General features: G+C 32.5%; 2 protein-coding genes and 2 non-coding genes across 4 annotated transcripts; 1 reads left to right on the top strand and 3 right to left on the bottom strand.

Annotated features, from left to right (window-relative positions):
- The first annotated feature begins 2,361 nt into the window (after positions 1–2,361).
- Positions 2,362–6,791, top strand: LOC114194033 (subtilisin-like protease Glyma18g48580). The gene is made up of 11 exons (XM_028084067.2): positions 2,362–2,577; positions 2,721–2,830; positions 3,091–3,188; positions 3,303–3,467; positions 3,718–3,841; positions 4,053–4,596; positions 4,708–4,802; positions 4,900–5,175; positions 5,288–5,402; positions 5,477–5,690; positions 5,969–6,791. Exons 1-11 carry the CDS (start codon positions 2,494–2,496, stop codon positions 6,502–6,504), a joined length of 2,361 nt encoding a protein of 786 aa, XP_027939868.2. The 5' UTR covers positions 2,362–2,493; the 3' UTR covers positions 6,505–6,791.
- Positions 6,792–8,457: 1,666 nt separating this feature from the next.
- Positions 8,458–14,720, bottom strand: LOC114194762 (uncharacterized). The gene is made up of 2 exons (XM_028085160.2): positions 11,959–14,720; positions 8,458–11,864 (listed from the first exon to the last, which is right to left on the bottom strand). Exons 1-2 carry the CDS (start codon positions 14,672–14,674, stop codon positions 11,503–11,505), a joined length of 3,078 nt encoding a protein of 1,025 aa, XP_027940961.2. The 5' UTR covers positions 14,675–14,720; the 3' UTR covers positions 8,458–11,502.
- On the bottom strand, positions 9,308–9,433 carry LOC114195734 (small nucleolar RNA snoR86). The gene has a single exon (XR_003606567.1). It is a non-coding gene; the product is annotated as a small nucleolar RNA snoR86 (small nucleolar RNA).
- Positions 9,634–9,759, bottom strand: LOC114195733 (small nucleolar RNA snoR86). The gene has a single exon (XR_003606566.1). It is a non-coding gene; the product is annotated as a small nucleolar RNA snoR86 (small nucleolar RNA).
- Positions 14,721–18,299: the final 3,579 nt, after the last annotated feature.

The raw sequence follows: 18,299 nt of genomic DNA, 5'->3' as shown, positions 1-18,299 counted from the left end.
CTAACAGTATGGTACTGTTTGGTAGTGGGCCACCTCTACTTGTAGCCCAAACATGATACCCCAAGGACAATGCCGAATTATAGACATAAAAAATGTTACTTTTTAGTGAGTTCAGATAGTATACTACTTTAGATGTGTTAAAAATCTGGTTTGAGTGAATATTATTATAGACAATTTCGATTTTAAATTTTTTTTCATAATCGATAACCAAATCTGACTCTGATTGACGATGAAATATATTTTATTTTGTAATTAAATTTAAAAATACTAATGGTGTATAATTACCATTAAATAATATAATTTGGTAAACACTATTTCAACTTTTGAAATATTCATAATTTTTTTTTCATTTTACTATCACTATTTTATTTATATTTATCTTCATTTCTTATTTATTTTTCTTTAATCGAAGACCTTCAATTATCATTTCTTTTTATTTTTCTCTCGTTTCTCCCGATACATTGTATAGATGGTGATTCTAATCAATGCAACATTATGTGAATATAAAAAGAAAACTTCTTTATCATCTAAAATTAACTTATACCTAACCTAAGTTTAAAATATACGATAAATATATATTTTTATGTTTTTTCTTATAAATGGTTATTCAGAAATTTTTGCACTCAATCCTCAATAATCATGGGGAATCTAACCGACAGGGTTGGCATAAATAGCCATTTAGAAATAATATTGGATGAAAATAAAAATAAAAGTAAGTATTTTTTTTTTTTTTATTCATTTCAATACAAATACCTTTAACGTTTATGTTATTTTTTATTGACACAATCGATTTTCTTATCTTTTTAACATCTTTTATAGTCGCAAAGTATTTCCGTAACTAATTATAGGATTGTATTTTAATATTTATTTTCGTTTTACATTTAATAATGAAAAGTAAATAATAAATAAAATAATGTTTTTTTCTCATTTTCTCAACCATATAACTTATTTTATCAACTTATTACCTCAATTTTTTTATATCTTCCATTTTTTTCCATTCTCTCAGTTTCTTTCCCGAGTTAAACTCTACCAAACAAATCATAGAGAAAAATGTGGTCAAGTGTGGTTACAATCGTTTATTAAGAAATTAACGGCTGTAAATTACAGTATAATTAACTATAATTTCAATGATTAGTTTTTAATCAATATAATAATAATAATAATAATTGTTATTATTATCCTCTTCTCGCTAAAGACACTTTTTATCCCATGTTGTTCAATGTTTTAGAAAACAAGTAAAAATTGCCCAATCTCAATTTCTATTTTATAATATCAATATAAAATACGAAACTTTTTTTTATTTATATCTTTAACCATTTGTTATCCATGAGAGAGATTGTAGTAAATACGTGCGTTAATAATTACTATTAAAAAGATATATATAATTAAATTCTTTTCACAATTTTTTAAATATAAATATATGTTATCACTATATTTGTTAGAATTATAATAAAAGTAATTTCTGAATATCTTTTATTTTAGATAACTTATATTTCTTAAGATTAAAAGAAAAAGGAAAGTAGTATTCCCGCAAAGATTTCCCGTAAAGAACACAAAATTATTATTATTTTACTTACAGTTTCTATTTTCATTTACTTATTTTTATCTAAACTATTTTAAAATTTAAAAACACTCCTGGAATTTGTAACCAAATATATTTTTGAATATACACAGAAATAGCATTCCTAAGTATACTATTTTTAAAATACGATTACAAGAATCTAAGACTACTTTCGTTTTACATTTTTTGTATCACCAAAACTTTTTCTCCTTATAATGATGGTTAAGATCACAATCTATAAATTTGGAACAATAGCCAGGGTACATAAAACTAAAACATACGTTGCAATGTAAATAAGTATTGAGATAAAAATACCAAACTGGGAAAAGAATATATGTACTTTTGCCAAAATTTAGCCCTTCTTTTATTCTGTTAAAACTCAGAATACAATTTCAATACTATAATTACAGATAATTAGCAAAACTATTGAGATATTTGATTTTCTTTATACAAATATTGTTTAGCTTGAGTTGTGGTGAATTCTCGGATATCAGAACAATGTACTTTGCTTTTACTTTTCGTACTTACGAGTAATGAGGTTTTGCCTCAGTCTTTACGAAAATACCTATCTTTCCCTGACATGATTGAAGGATCATTAATTTAGCCTGATAATATACAACAAATACTTGGCCAGAATTCACAAAGTATTTATTTGAACTGAAACAATTTTACGATTTTATTCAATCATCCTATAATTTTACCATGATCATGGATGGTATTTGAATTAAATATTTTAAGGAGTACATTTGCAACACAGGGGGAATCTTTCGGTGTGTTGATGTTTTTGAATCCTTAAACTTTGTCTCTAAATAAGACATCATGCATAATTGTTTTCGAAATGCCATAAAGATTCATGATTACCTCTGAAAAGATTTATATAAGGGAGCCAGTTGAAGATATTATTTTCCATCTTCAAACTAAACCAGTTGAAGATGGCATCTTCCATCTTCAAACTTTTCCTGTCATCAATCATTCTCTGTACCATGTTGCAGCCATACACCGAAGCTCTCAGAAAGGCAAGCATGTTATGTTACTCTTCAACTCCTTATCTGACCACACAGTAGCCATTGTTTCACAATCACAATTTCACATTTTGCTGCTAGATATATACATACAATGCTTCACAATTGTTTTGCTTTATTTTGATTCTTTGTAGCAGACCTATATTGTATACTTGGGAGAACACTCTCATGGTCAAACTCCTTCCCTTCGTGATCTTGAGTCAGCCACAAATTCTCACCATCATTTACTGGTTCCAGTCTTGGGAAGGTATATGCAGAATCTTCTACCATTGGTTCATTCAAGTCCTATGCATTAAAAAAAAAAAAAAACTTTGTTGAAGAATAACTCACTTTGAGTACTTTCATATCTCTTGAGCAAGATTAGTTTGAATAAACATCTAAAACATGATCTGAAGACCACTTGATGATCAGAGTGCATATAAAAAAGAATCTAAGAACTTCTGTTTATCTGTGATATTATTAGCTAGTTTATTACCTGAATAGTTTTTCTTCTTTTTTTTTTCGCAGCCATGAGAAAGCAAAGGAAGTAGTGATATACTCGTACAATAAGCACATCAATGGCTTTGCTGCACTGCTTGAAGAGGAAGAGGCATCAGAGATTGCAAGTGAGAAAAATGATTTGTATTTTTGTAGCCATATTCTGTAGATCTTTTAGGTATAATTGGAGTTATAACACCATTTTGAAGACACAAGTACTATGTTTGGATGTATTGGTGCAGAAAATCCAAGTGTAATTTCTGTATTCTTGAGCAAAGAGTATAAATTGCACACTACCAGATCATGGGACTTTCTTGGCATGGAAAAATATGGAGGAATTCCTGGAGAATCCGCTTGGTGGAAAGGAAAATTCGGAGAAGATACAGTCATTGCTAATCTGGATTCAGGTAAATCCTACCCTACACTTTAGTTGATCATAACACAAGAGACTTTAGATATGAAATATTACCTTAGAAACTTCATGGGAATTGTTTGTCAAGTTAGCTAAAAATATTGTTGTTGGCGAGATAAATAGATGGAAGGAGCAAAATATATACCGGAACTAATCCAAACATTAAACTGAAACAATCAAACTCAAACTAAAATAGTAACATAGTACAGGAAACTGTATTTTAGCCTAACATTTTTGTTGAACAGGCGTTTGGCCCGAACATCCAAGTTTCAGCGACAACGGATTTGGTCCTCTGCCATCAACGTGGCGTGGGAACGGGGTCTGTCAGATTGACCATGTTTCTCCTCCAAACAAGACATTCTGTAACAGGTCATTTTCTCTCCTATAATTCCACTAAACACAACCCTTTCATAGTTTATATGAAATTTTCAAATGTCAACGTACAAGTTAGTGTAATCAATCAGGTGTTGCATTTTTGTGTATGTTTTCATCAGAATGAAATAGTTTCAGTAGAAGTTTTGATTACCATCTTTGAAAAAAGTACTCATTAATTACAGAACTATGTTACATGATGAACCAGGAAGTTGATAGGAGCAAGAATCTTCAGCAGTAGTTACGAGGCACATTATGGGAAACTTGATCCTTCAAAACACACGGCACGTGACTTTGTTGGGCACGGCACCCATACCATGTCAATTGCTGCTGGTAACTTTGCTCCTGGTGCAACTGTCTTTGGCAATGGCAATGGCACTGCAAAGGGTGGATCCCCAAAGGCTCGTATCGCTGCATACAAAGTGTGTTGGTCTGCAAATGATGCTGGTGGCTGCCATGAAGCAGATATTCTACAAGCCTTTGATCATGCCATAAATGATGGTGTTGATGTCATCTCTGCCTCCCTCGGTGGCTCTAATCCTTATATTGAATCCTTCTTCACAGATGCGGTTTCCATAGGGGCATTCCATGCAGTTGCTAGAAACATAGTTGTAGTTTGTTCCGCCGGGAATGATGGACCAGCACCTAGAACTGTCATAAATGTTGCACCCTGGACCTTCACAGTTGCTGCTAGTACAATCGACAGGGATTTTCTCACCAACATTTCTCTCGGTAGAAATCACCACCTTAAGGTAAATTTACATGTTTCTGTTATTATTAACTGGAAGAGATATGATTAAAGGAAAAACCATGCTGCATATATAATCTGGTTTAATTGGATTGCATGTATGTATGAACATCAGGGAGCGAGTCTTAATAGAGGCTTACCATCACGGAAATATTATCCATTGGTTCATGCTGCCAATGCTAGACTTCCTAATTCCACAACTGATGACGCGTAAGCTCGAATTCACCAAAACTTGCTTCTGATATTTACTTTATTCTGATTAGATTACTGTTACTTCTTGTTCCTTATGAGTGTGATACTGCTGTAGTCGACTATGCAAACCGGGAACACTTGATACTACCAAAATAAAGGGAAACATATTGATCTGCATTCGACGTGATAAAACATCATCGGTAGCTCAGAGTTACGAGGCTTCTAATGCTGGCGCAGTGGGAGTGTTTGTGGTCAATGACGACAAAAGTGGCAACACACTTCTAGCAGAGCCTTATAGTATACCAGGTGCAAATTTTTATGCCTCTGAGGATGAGGATATAGATGAAAGGGAATGGTGGGGAAAAGGAGGTTCCGACAAGAACAATAGCAGGTAATCAATCATATCTACAATCATCTTAATTGGCATGTTAAAGTCATTTTAAATTATTTGACATGAACAATCTAAACTCATACTAAGTATTGTTTCATTCATATCACTGCAGGAAACTTCTTGCTTACATGACTGTGGCAAGAACACATTTAGGAATAAAACCTGCTCCAGTTATGGCTGGATTCTCATCCCGGGGTCCCAGTGCAGTGCAGCCATTGATACTGAAGGTCTATAACTTTTCTCATCATCATGATTTATCTGTTTCATTCCCTCAAGTTGTTAACTCAGTTCTCTGTTTCAGCCTGACGTGACTGCCCCTGGTGTGAACATATTGGCGGCTTATTCACTAGCCACAAGTCCATCAAATCTACCATCAGATAAACGCCGTATTCCTTTCAATATGCAACAGGGAACTTCTATGGCATGCCCTCATGTTGCTGGTGTCGCAGGTCTTCTCAAAACACTTCATCCTGATTGGAGCCCAGCAGCTATTAAATCAGCCATTATGACTACTGGTAAGTTTGCAAAAATATTTCTTTCCATTCTTGTTCTTCTGTTGACATCATTCAAACACAATACACTTCTTAGATGTGTGATTCTGTTATAAAGAGAATGAGATTAGATGGATGAAACTTCTTGTAAATGACAACAAACTTTAATACTATGTTGTGATTGAGGATCTATAAGTAAACCTAAAATCAATATGCAAAATAAAGATCTTGTTATAGATGATGAAAAAGAAAACTAAACTTTTGAAGAGCTTTTCTTGATAGAAATTGTTCTCTTTCTGCAGCTACCACACTAGATAACAACAACCTACCGATTCGAGACGCATTTGATCAGATAGCAAGTCCGTTTGAATATGGCTCTGGACATATTCAGCCTAACCTTGCAATGGACCCTGGACTTGTTTATGATATTGGAACAAGGGATTACTTGGACTTCATATGCGCTCATGATCACAGCCAAAATTTTCTCAGATACTTTAGCCGCATCTCGTACAATTGCCCAGAGTCCTACAACATTGAAAATCTCAACTATCCTTCTATCACAGTAGCAAACCGAGGGATGAACCCTATAAATGTTACTCGGACAGTTACCAATGTGGGGACTCCAACTAGCACATATGTTGTTAAAGCTAACATAACTGAAGGATTTAAGGTTCTTGTTGAACCAAGTTCGTTGACTTTTAAGACTGTTGGAGAAAAGAAGACATTTTGGGTTATTCTTCAGGCAATGAGTTGGCCCACTAACGGTTTCCCAGTATTTGGGAACTTGTCTTGGACAGATGGAAATCACACAGTAACCAGTCCTATTGTAGTCCTTTAACCTCAGAAATTACTCTCAGGAACAATATCATTTACCATCTGAGTATTTTTATTGTGTTTGTGTTTGATGTTATTAGGATGCAAGTCTAATGTGTTTTTTCATTATTGGAATGTTGTATCGAACTTCGTTTTATTGGAGCTTTGCTTGTATTAGGCACCCTCAAATTGTGCATGGAGCTCATATGCTGGGTTTATTCTAACTACTAGGATTTGAGAAGTTTTCATGTGAATTTGTTGCAATTGTGAAATATTTTGCTCTGATAATATATTATAAATTTTCTTTTTTAATTTTGTCTTATCAGAGTATTAAACCAAATTTTATTCTACATTTACTCTGATAATGCATTCTGTTGTAGAACATTGCAATTAAACCTTCTTTTTTATTAAATCTAATGGATAATGGTATTTTGATCAATTTTTAATCAACCACTTCAATCACCCTTTAATTATCTATTTTAATTTATTTTAGTAATGTGATATCTAAAAGTTATTAGAATGGTGAGTCAAAAATAAAAATCAAAATATCATTATCCAAATTTAATAAATTTTACAGCACAATATAGCATACTCTCACCATATCTATGATGGTTTATGTTGTTCCTTTCAGCGTTCCTATAGTGTTAAAGGATAGGGTGTGTCATGTAGAGCTGTCAAAATGGGTAACCCGGTCTGACCCGGCTCAACCCACCACGGGTTGATGATTTAGTGAGCCAACCCAACCCGGCTTACTTTTTACCGAGCCAAAAAAATTCGAACCCGGCTCGACCCACCATGGGGTTGGCAGGTTAAACAGGTTGGCTCACAAGTTCACTTAATTAAAAAAAATATTAATTTTTTTTTTCAGTCAAAACTAAATTGTAATTATAATTAAAGTTTAAATAAACTTTTATATAATCCAAATACAAACCAAAATAAAAAAAAAAATACAAATTATTTATGTGTTGGATAAAAAACAACTTAACATGATCCAAATCTAAAGTCCAACTTAATAAAAAATAAATAAAAACACTTGTGTGACCCTTTTATCTGCGGTCACAGGTTAGTGAGTCGGGTCAAAAATCAACCCCCCGTGATGAGTCGAATTGACTCACAGATTCCAACCCATTTTCACAGGTCTAGTGTCATGTAATATCCTTTCTTCCTCACATAAAATCTGAAACATAATACTTTTATCTGTTTGTTACTTTATTTTGAATTGTTTTAATGGTTCAAACACATATACTTGTTTCCTCCAAGGTATTCAGTTTGAAGGGTTCACATCTGCCTATATTTGCAAATACTTCTTTTGGAACAATATAACTAACAGTTAATATGAATATACAGTTATTTTAGAAGTATAAAGGTATGGCAGGCACATGGGACATGTCCCTGGAAAAAAAAAAAAAAAACATGATTATGTGAATTGCATTATCTTTACATTTTCCTTTTTTGAAAAGATGATATACAGAGTGAAAGCAAAAAGTATATCAGTAGTCTTTCTTTCACACATTGACCTTGACCTTTATTTACAAGGGTTGTTACATCAGATAAGTTTATTTACAAGAGCTATTATATCAGAAGAGGATGAGGCCATGGAAACCTCAAATTTTCAAAATGCTCGGGCGGAGGCTTTTATGGAAAACAAAAGGACTATCATACTACATCTTTTTTTTATAAAATTTGACAATTTATTTTTCAACGGAAATTAAACCTTTTTTTTTCAAAAGTATATCGCACATTTTTTTCATTCATTAACTACTACCACATGTGTATTATAAAAAATTTGTCAACATAAAACCACTTTAAAACATAATTTTCCAAAACAAAAATATCACAATTTCAATAAGAAAATTATTTTTTAACCGACGTGGCAACACCTGAGATAAAAGAAAGGTTTGATAATGACTTGAAAATGAAAATGTTCTGTGTAACTTGAAAGAAAACTTCATCAAATTTGTAAAAAAAAAATGTCATGTATAAAAGTCCAAAGTCCATTTCCATAATGCAAATCCACAAGTGAAACTCACCAAAGGGGCTCCACTCCTACGGAACAAACCTTAAAAGGGCTCCACCAATTAGATACCTTCCTCCCTTGACCCTACCTACCATTTCTAGCTTAGCCAAGACAAGAAGCAACTTAAATTTGGCCAGTTCCTTCCTCCCTCAAATGTTTATAGACTACATCCACATATTAGGCCCACTTTCCACGATCATGCACTTCTCTTTGCAGCAAGTTCTTTTTTAAATAATTGCAGTATGTTATCTTTTTCTTTACGCAATACCACATATCAGAATGGAATTGCAATCATGACCAAGAGAGAATTTTAAAACCTTACTTCCCTACAATCAGAGCATACAAGGCAGAGTGACTAGGGATAACACTAAACCAGTTATTTGTAATGAATTTGGCTAATACTTTAACCCACCCAGTAAAAGTACTAATTATGTTTCTTACAGGCCAAGTTGATGCAACAAAGGGTTTGAGCTAATACTGTTATTCTGGAGCAGCACAATTTGCGATGTTTCTTCATTATGCTTGAATAAAGGTTTGTATCTGGTACATGGTTGTATATTTCAATGGTCCATTATTCTGGGGATTTTTTGATACTCTTGTCTAATCCAGGTTGATACAAACAAATCGAACATGAGTGGGTAAACTTTAGAGTAAATTATAAAAAGGAAAAGTTGAGTATACAGATTAAGAGCTTCGATCATTCATCAAATCACATTCATTCAAAGACCTCAACTTTGATCTATTCACAAAATAAAAAAACCCTGCAAAAAATCAGTGAAAGCAATCAATAAAAAAAAAGAAAAATCTAGAAAATATAGCGACTTGTTCGAGGCCATAATCAAAACAAAGTGAATCTGATAGGCACGGAGAATCGCAATTGTTTTTGCCAACCTTCAATGCAAGTTTCGTCACTTTTACATAATACACGCACTTGCTCTGCAAATTGGCTTTCTCTTAAACAAAAACTTCGAAAACATAGAATGAGATGCACTGAAACACTTGCTGACGAAAACAATTAGAACTGAACACAATACGCCTTACCCAATTTCAGTGAAAGCAACGTTTTCAAAACAAAATAAAAAACCCTGCAAAAAATTCAGTGAAAGCAATCGATAAAAAGAAAAGAAAAATATAGACAATGTAGCGACTTGTTCGAGGCCATAATCAAAACAAAGTGAATCTGATAGGCACGGAGAATCGCAATTGTTCTCGCCAACCTTCAATGCAAGTTTCGTCATTTTAACATAATACACGCACTTGCTCTGCAAATTGGCTTTCTTTTGAAAAAATACTTCCAAAACATAGAATGAGAAGCACTCAAGCACTTGCGGACGGAACTAATAAGATTTAACTATTAGGACGATACGCATATGAGCATTAACCTAAATATTAGAACCAGGATACATTACGTTTGATTTAAAAGAAAACCCTAACCTCTGCTTTGAAAAAAAAAATTGAGATCAGATTCAGAACAAAAAGAATAAAGCCTCAGATAATGTGAAAATGTGCATCACACACCGTACAAAGAGTATGGTTTTAAGACGGCACTTGCTACAAGCAAAAATCATCATTGGCTTCGATGAATCACAATTCATACATAAAATAGAAACCGAAAAGGCAAAAGCTATGATAAGTTTTCAACGATCTGCAATGGCAGAAATTATTTGGGAAAACAGAAATTAACAAGGAATGAAATGCAGAAAATGAAAGACAAAGCAAACGGCACCGTAATGAAACGGCTTCCTTTGGTGGCATTGCAGCGCCACATATGAGAAGAAGGAAGACACTGTTTATATAGTCAGCCAAAGTAAACCCTATCACTATGTTTTTTACGGTGAACCCTATATTACAATAATATAAAATATCTGATTTAAGTAGTTTATAGAAATAAAAAATAATTAAAAATTACTTAAAATATCGAACAAGTTTGAATAATTCATACATACGTGAAAATAGTTTTAAACCTATTTGTTTTTTCTTTTGTTGAACAAGTCCTCATAGCCCAGTAAATATTTCCTTTAATCTAGGATTTGCAGCAACAAAGGTTTATGGCATAATGTAGAATTTGTATGGAAATGTAAATGTTGGATCTCTAACCTTGAAACCTTTAAACGATGGGAATTTTTCTAATAAAAAAATTATATAATTACTTACCTAAAGTTAAGATATTATTATATAAATAAGTTATTAACACATCACTAGAATAAATACCAAGATGTAACTTTCTAATAATTTGAGGTTCATCACAACATAACTCAACTCTTTCTTATACTTAGTTTTATTTTTTTTTTCTTTTCTCTAGTCATGTAAATTTTATAAAACCATCACTAAATATTAAATTTAAATACTAAAAAAATCACGTATTTTTTTCATAGCCAAATTCATTAATTTAAAAAAATATATATATAAGTTATAAACAAAAAATCAAAGTATTTCTTTCTTTACTTACAAATTCATTTTTGTTTTTTTTTTTTGGTTAAATATGTTTTGGTCCCTCAACTTTAAGTGAAAATTGGAATTAGTCTTTCTTCGAAACTTTGACTCAATTTAGTCTCTCAACTTCAAAATTGCGTGAATTTAATTTTTTTGACCAGATTTTATTAAGTTTATTTGACTTTTCAAATGCGTTTCAGGATAATTTTTTAGCTAATATTGAAGCAAAAATGTGTCAAACAGTGTAAACATCTCAGATGCTATCATGAAATGCATTGAAATGTTAAATAAATTTAACAAAATTTGCTTGAAATGACTAAATTTACTCAATTGTGAAGTTGGAAGAATAAATTGGATCAAAATTTCGAGGAGGAACTAATTTCAATTTTCACTTAAAGTTGAGCGACCAAAAACATATTTAATTTTTTTTATAAAAACCAAAAACATCACTTCCCCCTTAAAATCACATTTTTTATTTGATGAAACAAACATAACGATTGCAGAAACTACATCAAACACGCTTACAGAAAACATGAATGTAAGAAAACCTTACAACGCAGCAGAAAAGAAGGTTCAATCATTGACAAGTTGAGCAAGTGTGAGGATGGAGAGTGAATTGAGTGAAGATGATTTTGGCATCAGAAAATCGTTATAGACTTGTTCCATGCTTGGACGAAAACGAGGAGTTTCACTTAAGCAAGCAAATGTTATTTTGGCAATCAAAATCACCTCCTCAGCAACTGGATTCTCTGGAAGGGGTAATCTTTGGTCCAACATATCCTTCAACAGCAAATTATACACTGATGCTGTTTCAGAGGACGGAAAAAACGATGGAATGAGATCTCCTGGATGCTTTCCCATCATTATTTCAAAACAAAGCACTCCAAAACTGAACACATCACACTTTTCATTCACTTCCATGGTATAAGCAAGCTCTGTAATTCACCAAATATATGAAAATAATGTTATACAATAAGTAGCAGAAGAACTTATTAGTCATTCAAAGCTTAAGAACAAAAAGTGTCTAACCTGGTGCAGCATACCCATATGTGCCTGCAAAAGCGGTTAAATTGCGAGAATCAGGATTCAAAATTTTAGCTGTTCCAAAGTCAGAAATGCGGGCTTCGTATTCAGAATCTATGAGAACATTCTTGCTTGATATGTCTCGATGAATGATAGGAGGAAAGCAACCATGATGCATATGATACAAAGCATTTACGACACCTTTAACAACCTTTACCCTCATGTTCCAATCAAACGTTGTTGCACGTGCATCATCCATGAGTACTTTATCCAAACTACCACCCTCAAGGAACTCATAAACCAAAAAGGAGTAACGTGGATGTATACAATATCCATGTGACTTCACAATGTTACGATGCTTGATTTCTGCCAAGGCTCTAACCTCAGTCATAAAAGCTTTTAAATCCGGTGTTTCTTCATCGGGTGCAGCATTGATCTTTTTCACAGCAACAATCTGTCCTGTGGGTAATTTAGCCTTATAAACAGATGCAGACCCTCCTTCTCCAATGAGATATTTGTCATCAAAATTCTCTGTGGCTTCAATGATATTCTCATACACTAGTTTTCCATCATAACTCCATATGGCATAATTATCCTGAGTTTCTTCTTCTTTAGCATCCTTCTTTTTGCCTTCTGTTGCTGTTCTTCTTCTGTTGCAAATACACAACAAAACTCCAACCACGAGTACTACCAGAAGCAGAGCACCCAAAGTAAGGACTAATGCCAACATGGTGACATTTCTTTTCACTTTACCATTACGACTGTTGCAAGGCACCAAACCGGTGACATTTCCACACAAGCCTTTATTACCTTTCAATGCATCAAATGAAACATTGCGAAAGGCCCGAGTGTTAGGAACTGGACCCTCCAATTGGTTGTTAGATATGTCAATCTTTGTCAAGCCATCATTAAAATTAGATGGAATGGCTCCAGAGAGATGGTTGTGAGAGAGGTTTAGCGTTTTCAAATTCTGCATACTTGCAACTACAGATGGTATTTCTCCATTTAACAAATTGACACTAAGATCAAGGCTTTCAAGAGATTGCAAACGACCCAATTCCAAGGGAATGCTTTCTGTCAATCTGTTGCTGCTCAAGTTCAAGCGAATCAACTTGAATAACTCTCCCAACTGTTTTGGAATTGCTGCATCTAAACTATTCGATGAAAGCTCCAGAATGTTAAGGTTGGACAAAGCACCTATTTCTACAGGAATGGAGCCAGAAAGTTCATTGTTGCTTACCGATAGCTCCAGTAAAGATGTCAGCTTCCCGAGTTCTTTTGGAATTCTCCCGGTTAAATGGTTTGAAGACAAGTTAAGTTCTGCTAACTTTGGTGCCCGGCTGAGTTCTGGTGGGATACTACCGGTTAAGTTGTTGTTGGGCATTATAAGGCTTTCGAGAAGAGGACACTTTGCCCAATTTGGAGAAATGTCGCCGTAAAAGTTATTCCCACTCAGATCAATGTATTTCAAGAATGGATAAACACCAAAATCATCTGATATATTCCCACTCAAAAAGTTTCCCTCTAGTTTGAGTCTAGTAAGACTGGAGCAATTTTTCAGGCTTTTTGGAACTGGACCCGTGAAATGATTACCTTCAGCAGTGAGAGTCTTTAGTGACCCACCAAGGCAAACTTGTTGTGGCAGAGGGCCAGTGAAACTATTTTCAGCTAGTTGTAAGTTCATCAAATTGGTGAAGTTATTCATTCCTGGTGGTAATCTGCCTTCAAGTTTGTTTTTTGACAAAATGAAAAAGATGGGGTTTGTCAAATTTCCCAAGGTGGGAGGAACAACTCCGGAAAGATTGTTCCTGGAAAGTTCTAAGGCCATTAGATTGACCAAGTTTCCAAGGGAGGGAGGAATTGGTCCATAAAGCATGTTACCGGCCAGGGACAGATTAACCATCTTTGTCAAGTTTCCAATATTGGAAGGAATTTGTCCTGTAAGACTATTTTGATCGAGTTCAAGAACATGCAAATTGGTCATCTCTCCTATGAAGTGTGGAATGGGGCCAGAGAGACTATTTTGTTGGAGCCTGAGGAATTTTAAATTTGTCAAGTTTCTAATTGAAGGGTGGATTGTACCATTGATAGAGTTGAGTTGCAGATTAAGTTCAACCAGGTTGGCCATCCTTCCAATCGTTGGAGGAATGGTACCAGAAAGGTGATTTGATTGAAATAACAGACGCTCTAAGTTTTTCAATTCTGCAATCTCTTTAGGAAGAGGGCCAGAAATGCTATTGAATTTCAAGTTTAGAATCTTCAAGGTAGCTAACTTGGTCATGGAAATGGGGATTGGACCGCTAAAATTATTGTTATTCATTATCAACTCAGAAACTCTGGAGAAGTTAGCAATTTGGTGAGGAATGGTATCACTGAAACTGTTGTTACTAACATCCAGAGTTAGCAGATTGGGAAAAGATGAGAAGTTGAGAGTGTGAAGAGTACCTTTTAGGCCATGATTTGCTACATTTATAGAGGTGACAGAGTTGGATCTGTCACAAATGATTTCTTTCCACTTGCAGTGACTCACACCTTCACTCCATGAAGACAGAGAAGCTTGGCTTTGGTTTTCAAAGCTAGCTTTCCACTCAAGTAAAGCACCTGCTTCCCTCACTTGGTTTTCATCAATGGTGGCAGCAAAAGAAAAAGTGGTGAAAAGTAGGGAGAAGAAATGGAGGCCTAAGAATGAACAGAGAGATACTGAAAGCACAGTGAAGACCATGTTTGAGGTAGTTGGTGTTTAAGGTATGGTATACTACAAAAATGTTGGACATAGAGAGGGAGTTATATAGTAAAATAATATAGCAAAAAGCTTCTCGGGTTCAATGTGAATGTTCGTACATAAATGATTGACCCAAAACGCATTGCATTTACACTCTACTTTTTCTGAAAGTTAAAGTGGATGTGTTATGCTACAAATATAAACAATGTGAACTTTTTAATCTTTAACATATAATGGAATGACTAAATATTAAAAATAATTATAGTATTTTAATTAAAATTTATTTTTAAATTTTGATAAAAGGATATTGTAAGTTACACTGACATTAAATATATTTAATTTCTTTATGAATAAATATGAACATTTAGGAATAGAATATCTGAAGGTTTTGATATCTATATAGTAATTTTATCGAAATTAAAAGAAATTGTTTCTTGTAAATTTATTTTTTTTTTTTTTTTACTTTTGATACTTTCATATGTCTTCTTTTGCATATATCATTTCCAATCAAATGTTATTAATATATAGAAATTTTATAACAAATTTTACATAAAAAGAAAAAAATGTGTAAAAAATAAATAAATATATGATTTTGCAAACACCTCGAACCTTAACAATAAGAAAAAACGAAGTTTTACAACCCTAATTATCTTTATGAAACAAGATATAGTTAAGGTTTCATAACTTTTTTTTTTTCTTTCTTATCCCCTTTAGTTATATTCGGTTTGATATTGCAAAATCAAACCATAGTCACATATTATTCCACTTCCTCTTATTAATGATTATAAAGAGACTTATTCAAACACATCCATAAATTTAAATGATCCTGTATCAATGTTAAATATGTTCAAAACTCAAAGGAACATATGTCAATGTTATCATTCTTAGTGTATGAAAAGAAGACTCCAAACTCATATTCCTTTCTACCATTTCAAAAATGATAATGCCTCCATCATAAACTCAATTAGATTCGATTGAGGAAAACTTATAAAGTCACCAAATTTCTTTATTTATATTCATGATTATTTATTGTAAACATTCTACAATAATTGGTCTACAATATTATGACTGATTGATTTCTTTTCTTCCTAAATTACTTATAATTGTGCATTCATTATAGTGTAATTTATAAATCAGTTTATATGAGTGTGGTTACTATTTAATATAATGGATATCAACCATTATACGTGCTCATATCACAAGTAGTTGGGAAACGGTAATAATTTCACTATATCAAATATTTATTTGTGTTTTTGTCTTAGTTTATAAACTAATTTAAATTATTATCTTATGTGCAGAGACTCAGTACCACTACATAAATCCCCACTAAGTCGATCAAATATTTAAGGATAACTTGTGCAAAGTACATTATACAAATGTACAATAGTAATTAGTATATTGGTTTATGGTAGCATATGAGATTGTAATGAATATTACATTAATATGAATAGTATTTAAGTATTTTGCCACATTCTCTATTTGAATAGCATTTGACTTTTGTTTCTAGTTGGTTCTGGTTTTCTAGTTGAAATTTTGCAAGTTAAATGTGTTGGACATGAAAGAAACAAGACCAAAATTTAAAAAGAAAAGGACACCTTTATCTTCGGTTGTAACCAAAATCGAGTCATCAAGTTATTTCGATTTTTTTAATAGCTAATATGCCTCGGTTGGACCAAACCCGAGGCAGTAAATCTCGTTTTCTGCCTCAGTTAGACCAGACCCAAGACAGTAAATCTCACTTTCTACCTTAGTTAGACCAGACCCGAGGCAGAAAATACATTTAATTTTTTTTATTTATTTCTGATACCCAATTAGGCCTCGATTAGGTGGGAATTGAGGCAGTAACTCTTAAATATGCCACGGGTTCATAACCGAGAAATAAATAACTGCATTTTTATTTTGCCTGTATATGTTTTGGGTGCATACCCGAAGACAAAAGTTGAAAATAACCGTTGTCGCTTCTCTTCCCTGTACTGTATCAATTTATATAATCAAACATGTTATATTTTTTGGTGAACAGTGTTAGGATATCTATTTGTGATTTTATTTTTGTCAATCCTATGTTTTATATAATCTATATAAATCAGAAAATTTCATCATATTGGAGTGTAATCCTACGTTAAATGGGATGCTGGTTGGGTTTGAAAATTTATTTGAATGTGCTTATCATAACATCATAACTTGTGTTGGTTGCTAGTTTACGAAGTTGGTGATGGAGTGATTTATATAGAAAATCTACGGATATATAAAGGGATTGTAACAATATTGTGTTAGGAATACAAGTGTAAGTTTCAGTCCCACATTAATCAGAAATGAGAAAGTAGAGCACTATATAAGAATAAAGACCCATAAACTCATTGGAGTGATTTATATAGAAAATCTACGGTTATATATTCTTTCTTTTGAAGTCTTATATTATGTTAAACTATTCTACTATCCATCTAATGATAAAAATATTATTTATAGAAAGCATGTTCCATATTTTATTGACATTCGTATATTTGATTTAAGAATATATATTCTTATTTGCTTTTTTGTTTGCTAAATTGTATGTGTAAAATTTAAATTAAAAGTAACAGAAACCAATTTATTTTTATTTAAATTTTTAAAAAATGTAAATAAAACAAATATAATGTGATACTTAATATATAAATAAGTATAAACAATGAAACCTCTGTACAATCAATTCTTTGCCTTGACTCAAAGTCGTGATAGGGTTGTTAGAGGATAACCATTACGTGTGTAATGTGTCCTCTTTGTGAAAATATCCTAAATTTCTAAAGACGAAAAAAGTGTTTCCATGTAAAAGTGCCTTTTCTTTCATCATTACCTTTTTAATATTTTATAATTTTTTCACTAATTTTTTTAAAATCAACTCAATATAATTAAATAGATAACAGTATTTTAAGATGTAATATAGTTGACAACACATCGTAAAATAATACAAATATTGTTAAGATAATATGAACATAATATGATGTGTTATAGCGGATGTGATATTATAAATTCTAGTGAGAGAGTATATTTTTCCTACATTGTTCCTTTTTTTGTAATGTTTTTTTTTTACAAAACTCTTCTTGTTGTTTCATCAATTAGTTCATTGAAGAATTATTAATGTTTTGATATATGTTATTAGTATTATGTCACTTAGGAGTCAAGGTCAAGTGCATTACTTTTATTTTCTTCCATTCTTTAAAATATTTTTGAAGGACAAAATTATGACAAAATTTCATGTTATTCCTAAATGGACAATATCTCAAAAGTACGGTGATCGTTTTTAATTATGTCTGTCAAACAGACTTGGATCGGAATCAAAACATTGATGTCGCCTGTAAAAACCGACAAATACCCTTATCCTTGACCGGAAAATTTGTTCCGGTACACCCCTCTACTCTCTAAGTTAATGGTGTAACCTTCAAAGGAAGAGTCACTAGAAATAAACTCCTTAAAGTGAAAAATGAAAAAAGAAAAAAATCATGATCACATATTGCTCGTACAAACGTAAAAAATGAAAACAAATTAGGAATGAGAGTTATAACTAAAAACTTAAAAAGAAATTGGAGTGCATAGAACTTGATTGGATAAGTTGAGATTTGAATGATTGTTCACTGCACGCGTGAGAGTT

The sequence above is a fragment of the Vigna unguiculata genome, chromosome 8 (assembly GCF_037176805.1).
Source record: "Vigna unguiculata cultivar grain cowpea cultivar isolate G323 ecotype 2 chromosome 8, ASM3717680v1, whole genome shotgun sequence".
NCBI lineage: Eukaryota > Viridiplantae > Streptophyta > Magnoliopsida > Fabales > Fabaceae > Vigna > Vigna unguiculata.
The sequence above is the reverse complement of the archived record's forward strand: the minus strand, read 5'-3'. Positions and strand labels throughout refer to the sequence as shown.

Coding starts and splice junctions, on each gene's coding strand:
- LOC114194033 (XM_028084067.2), top strand. CDS start 2,494: ATGGCATCTTCCATCTTCAAACTTTTCCTGTCATCAATCATTCTCTGT. Junction 5,403..5,476: donor TGCAGCCATTGATACTGAAG/GTCTATAACTTT, acceptor TCTCTGTTTCAG/CCTGACGTGACTGCCCCTGG. Junction 5,691..5,968: donor ATCAGCCATTATGACTACTG/GTAAGTTTGCAA, acceptor CTCTTTCTGCAG/CTACCACACTAGATAACAAC.
- LOC114194762 (XM_028085160.2), bottom strand. CDS start 14,674: ATGGTCTTCACTGTGCTTTCAGTATCTCTCTGTTCATTCTTAGGCCTC. Junction 11,865..11,958: donor ATATGGGTATGCTGCACCAG/GTTAGACACTTT, acceptor GGTGAATTACAG/AGCTTGCTTATACCATGGAA.